The sequence below is a fragment of the Arachis duranensis genome, chromosome 4 (assembly GCF_000817695.3).
Source record: "Arachis duranensis cultivar V14167 chromosome 4, aradu.V14167.gnm2.J7QH, whole genome shotgun sequence".
Taxonomy (NCBI): domain Eukaryota; kingdom Viridiplantae; phylum Streptophyta; class Magnoliopsida; order Fabales; family Fabaceae; genus Arachis; species Arachis duranensis.
Genome location: NC_029775.3, coordinates 481,067 through 490,645, shown reverse-complemented (window position 1 = coordinate 490,645; position 9,579 = coordinate 481,067). Strand labels below are relative to the sequence as shown.

The 9,579-nt window shown below is 35.6% G+C and overlaps 1 protein-coding gene across 1 annotated transcript in view; it reads left to right on the top strand.

Moving 5' to 3' along the window:
• LOC107482482 (nudix hydrolase 3) overlaps nt 1-6,668 on the top strand; it is a 20,633-nt gene extending 13,965 nt beyond the window's left edge. The window contains exons 17-22 of the mRNA XM_052260111.1: nt 2,266-2,349; nt 4,892-4,986; nt 5,072-5,162; nt 5,238-5,384; nt 6,208-6,263; nt 6,361-6,668. Coding sequence (XP_052116071.1) covers nt 2,266-2,349; nt 4,892-4,986; nt 5,072-5,162; nt 5,238-5,384; nt 6,208-6,261 — 471 coding nt within the window. The 3' untranslated portion in view covers nt 6,262-6,263; nt 6,361-6,668. The remainder of the gene's footprint in view (nt 1-2,265; nt 2,350-4,891; nt 4,987-5,071; nt 5,163-5,237; nt 5,385-6,207; nt 6,264-6,360) is intronic.
• Nucleotides 6,669-9,579: the final 2,911 nt, after the last annotated feature.

The following is a 9,579-nucleotide window of genomic DNA, read 5'->3' as shown; positions in this document are numbered from 1 at the left end:
GAGTACAAAAAGAGTCTCCTGGCCCTCATTGAATAACTGGTGAAAGTAGATCTTCCATCTTTCATCAATACTCTCATCTATGACCAAAATCCCATCACTTTTGTTCTTAATGCACTTAACTTGGTCCAAAACATCAACATGTTAGGTTGTTGGTTATTGTTTTGTTTCCTCTTTTATCCTTTCTTGCATAAGTGCTGCCAAGCTTCACCAGTTTATCTTAGTGACATTACGTGGAGGTTCCCTATTGTCATTTAATGAACTAGCATTAGGGTTTGAAGGAATGAAATGTAGAGGGTATTGTTTTGGATTTATATTCCCTTTGATCTGTTTCCAATGTTATTGTAATTGTAGTTTTAGGAAGCATTTGATGAAGTGAGCTTCAATATATTATCCTCTCTCTCTCTCTCTCTCTCTCTCTCTCTCTCTCTCTCTCTCTCTCTCTCTCTCTCTCTCATATGGAAATCAAATAGTACTATGCAAAGTAACATCTGGAGAGAGCTTGATAATTAGCACTGGCTTTTGGTTAGGGATAAATCTGTTGAAGTGAAGGTGACCATGATTGGGTGGTTACAAGGAAAGGGTGAAATATGAATGAGCTTTTAGAAGAGGATTTTGAATGAAGTTAGTAGGGACACAAGGAAAGTTATAGTGGTATGTGCAACAAGATAATTAAGTAGATTAGGAATCAACTATAGAACTATTCGATGAAGAATGAGGTTCTGGACTTAGATTGTAAAGAATCTTAGTGGCGGGCGATTAAGCGTGCAAAATATGGCCAAGATTAATAGGGTGTTACAAAGTTTGGTACTTGATTGGTGGGAGATTAAGTGTACAAAAGAATAATAGTAAGAGTGCAATGATAGAGCAAGTATCAAAGTATTTGATAACTGAGGTATGAAAATTGGGGAAAGAAGTATTTATATGCTTGCTAAATGCTATAAGTAGGGCCAAAAACAAGGACTTCGACAAAGCAATCTATGTTAAGAATTTTTTTTTTTTTCAAAACACAACAAAATAGAATATCCTTAAGATGAGGAGAAGGATAATAGAAAACAGGGATAAGGGATCCCCTAAACAAAACAAAAGATTTATCTATAAAGCATAGATTTCCCATCTCTCAACATGTCCAATAGGGAAATTCCCCTATAAATATCATGAGCTTTACACCAAATAGATGTTAGGCGTCTAATCCTATCCATAAAACTTGCTTGTCAGAAAAATCTGTCATTGAAGGCGTGTGTTGCACTTTAACCAAGTAGTCCAGGTAGTGGTTATAGCTGCAGAGTCACACAACTTTTGCCTCTTCTCCAGTACCAAACCAAGTAAACCCCATCAATAGAAATTGGGCTAGGGTTGAAGGCAACACTCAACATACATCGAAGATGCAAACAAATTGTTTTATTAAAAAAAAGCCATCAGACAATGCAAAAACGAGTGAGTTTGACTCTGAATTTGCCCAGACATCACACACACATCAGGGGAGATAGCCTTATGAGGCCTTTGAACCTGCAAGTTACTGGTATAAATTCTGTTAAGGATAACTGTTCATATAAGAGATTTGACTTTAAAAGTAAATTTGGACTTCCAAATTGGTTTGTCTAAATTGAAAGTTGTGTTGGAAGAATGAATAAGAAATTGGAAGAAGGATTTACAACTAAAATTATGGAGGAGTCAAGGTACCATATCCTTTTGTCAGAAAAGCCATCAAGGAGACCTAAGAGGACCAAAAGTTCAAAGGATTCTCTATCACTAAGGTTATGAAAGAAATGGAAGTCCCAAGAGAAGGAGGAACCTTGTGTAATCTAAAAGGACCTAATAGGAGAATTATGCAAGGAATATAAATGATAGTGATGAGGAAAGGATAGGTTTAAAACGGTATCTTCTATCCAATGGTTTTTTCAAAAGTTGAAATGAGACCCATCACCTACTAAAAAGGAGAGCAAGCGTTTGAAAGTAGTGTAGCCTTGAGAAATCTGTTAAGTATGATTGAGGACATAGATGAGGAATGCAATTAACTTTTCAATTTAGCTTTGCTACTTTATCAGTAACATACTTCCGAACTGTCTAGCATACAGCAATTAATTACGTTCTCAATTGGCAGGACTGTACTAGTATTTGCATGTCAAATCTTGCATTTTATAATACCTTTGGATGCTATTAATCATGATACAAGAGCAACTTGAAATTAAAGGAAAAAAATTATATAGATTTTTTTGTCATTTTATTTTGTATTTAACATTAATAGCAGCTTACTCTTTGATACAGGAATTGAAAGAGTTTCACTCAGCTCTGGAAGAAGCAAAAGCTGATATAGTTGGTCTCTGGGCATTGAGGTTCTTAATCTCCCAGGTTAGTCATTGTACTTATTCATGTATCTTATTTGCATACTAACTAATAAGATTTAAATCCTTTTTAATTGTTTCATCTGTAGATTTTCTAGGTCTCCCTCTACCTATGTATTAGACTTTTCTTCTAATATCCTTTTCTTATTGGAGTCTCTTCATTATATATGATATACATGGACCAACCTAAGGCTAGATTCTTACATCATTTTCACAATAGGTGTTATCCGAACTTTCTTATAACATATTCATTCCTAATCCAGTCTTGGTTAGTTGACCCCTCATCCAATGCAACATCCTCATCTTTGTAACATTAAGATTATTTTCTGTCATTTTACTGTCCAGCCTTCACCCTATCTAACATTTTCGGTGCAATCTTTGTTATGTATAAACATTTTCTATAACTAGAAGAAATTGTCTGGACAAATTTATCTATACTACAAAATAAAGAAGAAATAGCATAGGCTTAAGAAAAGACTACTTTGCATATCTTGGAAAGAAACTCTGCAAGATTCATTAGTAGAATACTGATAGAAACAGGGTTGTTTGTTCCTTTTAAGCTAGTTTAGCAGGTTTAGGAGCAATATTGCTAGGACTTGCTGCTGCCTATAAATACTAGGGGTTAGTTAGTTTTTAGTCAGAAAAATTCTATTCAGTTTGTTTGTATAGGAGAGGGAAATTCTCTCCAAAGTTGGTTAGATCCAACTGTGTACTTCAATAAGGGATTGTGATTTACAATCCCTAGTTCAGCAATAAAATCCCCTAATTCTGCTAGTTCCTTGATCCTATCAACTAGTATCAGAAATCCACAGATCCTGGAAGTGGTGAATGGTGCAACCACGATTGTGGAAAATGGAAGGGAGATTGGATGCGATGGAACCACAATTTGACCGATTTGAAGACCTATGCCGCGCGCTCCAGGAGATGCTGCAGAGGATCGATGCGCGAGTGGATTCAATGGAGTAGGGTGCTCCGATGCGCCACGAACAGTGTTCGCCGTCATCACACCAGGCTGCCGGTGGCTTGCAGGGGAGTAGAACCGCGCCAGAGTAGTGGAGAAAACTAGAACTTCCGATTTTTCGCGGTGAGGACTAGATGACTTGGATCGAGCGTATGGAGCAGTTCTTCTTGCTCGGAGCGGTGCCAGAAGAGGAGTGGCTTGCGGTGGCGACGTTCGCCATGGAAGGCCGCACATTCACATGTTTCCGGTGGTGGGAAGCGACCGTGCTGACAATGCAGTGGCAGTCCCTTCGCATGGCGTTATTGCGTCACTTCCAGCCTGAGAGATTGCAGAGTCCCTATCAATCGCTGCTGAAGCTGCAACAAACCAGCACCGTGCAGGACTACATTGGTCAGTTTGTCATGCACGCACGCCCCGCTGCGAGGTCTGGCTCCAGAATTATTGATTGACTTGTTCTTGAATGGATTGAAGCTGGAAGTGAGTGAGGAATGCAGGTTGTTCTCGTTCCAGACCCTGGATGAGTTGATGGAGTTGGTGCAGAATGTGGAGAATGGTAACATGGCACTGTGGGATGCTCTGGCCGCAGTGCCGGTATGCCTATGACACAGAACTTCGTTACTAACAAGTAACAAGCCAGTACATGCAGCGGCTGCAACGGGTCTGGCAATCAAGGGTGTGGAGTCAGGGGTGGAGCCTCCGAAACAGCCAGGAGTGTGGCACCTTATTAATGAGGAGTACAAAGCTAAACGGGCACTAGGTGAATGCTTTTTCTGCAATAAACCATACTCCGCAGAGCATGTGTGCAGGAACAAGGAATTCAGATCGCTGTTATGGAACCTGAGGCTGAGGAGGAGGGTTGGTTGGAGCACGAAGCCATCCCGGAGGTAGTGGAGGAATTGGAGCTCATTTCCGGAGATCCACGTTTGTTAGAAAAATTCTGTTCAGTTTGTTAGTTCAGGAGAGGGAAATTCTCTCTAGAGTTGTTTAGATTCAATAGTGTACTCTAATAAGGGATTGTGATTTATAATCCCTAGTTCATCAATAAAATCCCCTAATTTTGCTAGTTCCTTGATCCTATCAACACATAAAAATATGAAACACTGCCTTTGTGTGTAAAATGAATTGAGAGAAACCCGAGTCCATGAATATATGACTTGGTTCATAATTACCTAACTTAGGCTGTCGATGATTGCATAAAACAGCATCAAGAACACAAGCGCATAGCAGTTCATAGTATACCCTATCCTTTCCCTAAAGCATTCATAACCAGTAGAATTGAAGCAGTGAGAACAAGAAAACTTCCACGCTGGAACTTCAGAGGACAAACTGTTAGAATTGGTATCAACAAGGAATGAATTGAAGAGACTTGTTATTGAATTGTGATTTCTTGAATGTCACAACAACTGTAATTGGATTCAAGAGTGTTCTCTTTAACTGAGGAAATCAGAGTCCTTAGTCACACTCAAAAGACTCTAAAATGACAAAAGTCCTCTCCGTCCCTCTATCTTATTCCATATATTATACTAATCCCTAACATGCTAAGTATCACCAACTGCTACTAATGGTACCCTAACACTAATTTTACCAGGATTTGCTTTCTGAAAGTTTATTGAAGTCCATGTATGTTTCTTTTCTTGCTGGATGCTTCCGCTCAGTACGTTTTGGTTTAGAGGAAGCTCATGGGTATGCTGCTAGCTATTCAGATTTTCTTTTGTCTGGTATTTTATTGTGGTTATATATAGCTACTGATGCTACTTAATATTGTTAGAAAAGGGCAAGCATTGCAGTTCAACTGGTTATATGAGAAAGGAGCATTTATCTTGCATTCAGACAACAAAGTGTCTGTTGATTTTTCCAAGGTATTGCTTCAAAATCTCTCCATCTATCCATCTTGATTATGATGAATGATGTTGATCACAATTTTCGTTGTGAAGATTGAAGGTGCGGTTGAAAGCCTAAGCAGAGAGATACTCACCATACAAGCCAAAGGTGATAAAGAGGCTGCTGGTTTACTTCTCCAGAAATACAGTGTGATGACAGAACCACTAAAAATTGCGCTGAAAACGTTGGAAAATGTTCAGGTATACTCTAAGCATAATATCCTGCGAATTTTGTTTGTGGGAACCAGTAAGATGATGAGCTACCTGTTGAGCATAGGTTTATTATTATTATTATTCACCTTGAAACTCTGAAAAGTATTTTGGCATCAAGCATTGCTTATGCTACCAAAAGTCATAAAGTATGCACCTTGTACATTTTGGTATTTCAGTTGAACATCATTTTGAATTGTAGGACACCAAATGTTGAATTTGTCAATATGATATAATCTCAACAAAGATACTAAACCCAAACTTTAGGGTTTAAGATATAGATACCACAATCTTAGCCATTGATCTTTCATTGTAAGGCCCATACTTTCAATCCCTATACAAGATCAGTGGTTAAGATTATGGCATCTATACGTTGAATCCAAAATTTTGATTCAAGTATTGTTGATACACTGGCACACTGCGCTTCTGATGATGACTTCTTTATATGGCACATTTCTAAGTAGAAGATGCTAAAGGCACAGATCACAGTTTTCTTACCATGTGTTATAGCAACTTTTTCTATTCCAACGCTGTCATTACAAATTAAGTCGCAGTCATTCTTGTAACACCAAAGAAAACGGAAATCACTGTATTCCATGCATGCTACAGGTGTCTCTCTAAGAACATAAATGTTTGTGATTTCTATGGCAAATGATTTTTCTGATAATACTTATTGTAGACACATGCTTACATACTCATTCTTCGCATGCTATTTTGCCTCACATGTGCACAACTCATCCATGAGGATAGATGTCATCCCCAAAGGAAATGTTTTCGCATACGACTAACAGGTTTATTCTGCTTTGTACCCCAGGTACCTGTTGACGTAGCTCCAACCTTTCCCATTGCCAATGAAATATTGCACTGAAGGTAACAGAACCAAGGCACGACAACTTCCTTGCTTGCGTCATCTTTGAATCCTCCCGTGAAAAGTTGTTAAATTAACCTACTAACTTCTGTTTTAAAGTTACGGAATGCTGTCTCCCCTCTTATTCTGTACTCGATGAGATGCAGTGGCCAATTTGGCTTAGTGTGTTTGTGCGGAAATTGAAGTGAAAATGTTCACGTGTTCAGATTTGAGAACAAAAGGGAGAATTGTCATTCACGAGCTGAGGTGAACTCATCGTCAGAAGAGCATAAGCAAAGGTTGGAGCCCCGGTCGTGAATAAATGTATTGAATAATTAGCCGAATAAGCACCCATGCCCTGTATAATCTGATGGTTAATTACATGATAACCGAAAAAGGAAAACTGAGGTCAGTTATTATATTGTGCATACCAGAAATTGTTCTGTAGCCCAGTCAGGCTAAGGCGCTCACTAAAGTAGATCTCTACGAAGAAGACGAGTAGCTAATAAAGTTAGTGAGTATATATAGATATAAGGGTAAAGTATTAAATTGATCTCCTACGTTTGAGTGTAATCATGTTTTGATCTTTAAGGTTTAAAGTGTGTTATTTGAATCTAAAAAAGTTTCATTTAGCTTTAATGTAGTCTCACTCTGAGGTCAAAGTTAAATAATTAACGAAATGTCTTATGTGACAGCAGTGCAAGAATAAAGTTGATAATCTAAAGAATAAGAATAAGTTCTAGAGGTATAAAATCAACAATAGATGTATTAATAAGGAGAATGATAAATAAATGTATTGATGCATTCACGGTTGATTTGGTGCCTCTAGAGCTTGTATTTGTTCTCCAAATCATCGGCATTATTCTTATACTGTTGTCACGTAGGACATTTCGTTAATTATTTAATTTTGATCTCACGGTGGAACTACATTAAAGGTAAATGAAATTTTTTTGTATTCAAATAAAAACTTTAAATGAAATTTTTTTGTATTCAAATAAAAACTTTAAATCTTAAGGATCAAAATAGAATTCATTTTTTTGTATTCAAATAAAAACTTTAAATCTTAAGGATCAAAATAGAATAGAACATTGAAGGTAAATGAAATTTTTTTGTATTCAAATAAAAACTTTAAATCTTAAGGATCAAGAGTAAGAAATTAATTTAGTACTTTACTCTAAAATTAATTTAGTACTAAATATAATTAGTACAAAGATGGTGTTGGTTTGAGATAGGCAAATACAAAGTTCCACCGCTTCATCGCTCCCACTTGGGTTACAAGCCAGCGTCACCAAAGCTCAGCAATTTAAGTTAAGATCTCTATAATATATAAACATTGATGATATCCTTGACAGATACGATGTGAGGCCTTGCCACAACAGATATAGATCTATATATTTATATCTATACTAATATTATACAATCTGGTTATGAGAATTTTAAGAGTTAGCCTCATTTTTTCATCTACTTTTTATTGATGTATTTCGCGTTATTTTAAAAATCGGCTTTTAACTAGCTTTTAATGTAACATGTATTAGTCTCCACCATTTATGTCCTTTGGTGCTCAACCACATTAATGTGTCAGAATATTATCTGCATCTCGATATAGTATGTAATCGGTTTTTCCACAGCCATTTAACAAGATTAAATTCACCGGTTTGTCTTTGCCAGGTATGATTTCTCCTGTGTACATTTTCTGAAGCATATGTTTTAATCACCTCTCTTTGTTTCAACCTCTGTAGTCCTCCTCTGTTGTTGGTTGTAGCTGGTAATGGTTGGGGTTGGCTGGTGGGTGATTCTCATTCTGTGTGTCTCTAAAAACAAATTTAATTATAATAATTCGACGATTTACTTGTAGACATGGGCTCGAGCATGCAACAACTCATTTTGTCTATAACAACTCCACTATCACCGATCAACATGCATTTATACATCCTTAAAGAATCATAACATGATGATTGATAGAGCCCGCTATTAACCAAAATAATGGTCATTATATAATTCAGCTCGAAGACTAATAGGTATATTTCATGGCTATGTCAAGTATTAACATGTGGCTCCCCATTCAGTCTTATTCAAGAAAAGTGTAGTGTTGTAGGTCACTAGGTAACAATTCATTACCATGGATGTACAAGCATAAGCCATCGAAATTTTTAAGTTGTACGGGTTGAGACTCGATCCTGCAACCTTTAAGTGAGTATGGGGATACTATGTCATTTGAGCTATAACTCGTTGGCGTTCAAACGGATTTCTAAACATTACCAATTAGATTAATGTTAGGCTATCATATATAAAATATAATATAATTTATATACTATATAACATTTAATATGTAAATAGAATAGCTAACAGACATTAGATAACTCAGCTTAATGTGGTTTATGAATGCATATCTGCATATTCTTTTCTGATACTTGCATTTCATAGTTTAATTATCACAACTTTTGAATAATTCCATTAACTTCATATGTATGTCATTCCAGTGACGGATCCAGAAAATTTTGATAGTGGGGGCGAAATATATATAACATGATAATAATTTTTATAATAAAAATATTGTGGTTACATAAAAAATTAACTATCAAATTATCTACTATAAATTTATGTATAAATACATATATTGTTTAACTTATTTTTAATATGTATTTTGTATTTCAAAATTTGTATTTTAAGATTTATTTTGTACAAGTGATTATTTTGTATATACATAGGATAATTGTTGTTATAATTATATTTTGCTATTGTAAAATATGATTAAATTTTAAAATATTTAGTTACAAATTAAAATACTAAAATAGTAATTTAAATAGTAATGTATAATTTAAAATTTAATTTTTTATGTTTTATATGTCGTTAAATAATTATTTAAAACTCAACTTTCATACAATTAGCACTTGATGATATTTATAGTTGAAGAAGTTTATTCAATTAGTGAAGTTATTATAAAAAAACTAAAGCTAATTTTAAAAGAAGAAATACAAATGGATAAATAATATTCTTTCGAGTCAATTTTTAAGAAAGAACACCAATCTTATTTAAATTTGAAAATTGATCATTATATTGAACATCTAATATGAAATTCTCAAATTGACTATTAAGTGTCGAAAGTTGAATAAAAAATTATTGTGGGGTCAAATTTAATAATTTAGTGGGGGCAAATAAATATTATTATTATATACTACTCAATAAAATTCCAAATTGTAGTGGGGGCGCTTGCCCCCACACCCGTAAGAATAGATCCGTCCCTGTGTCATTCCATCGGCCGTTGCGATATAATGGACTATAGTGATTTCATGCTCAGCCCAAAAATAGCTAAGTTGCATAGGAGATTCATCTTAGATC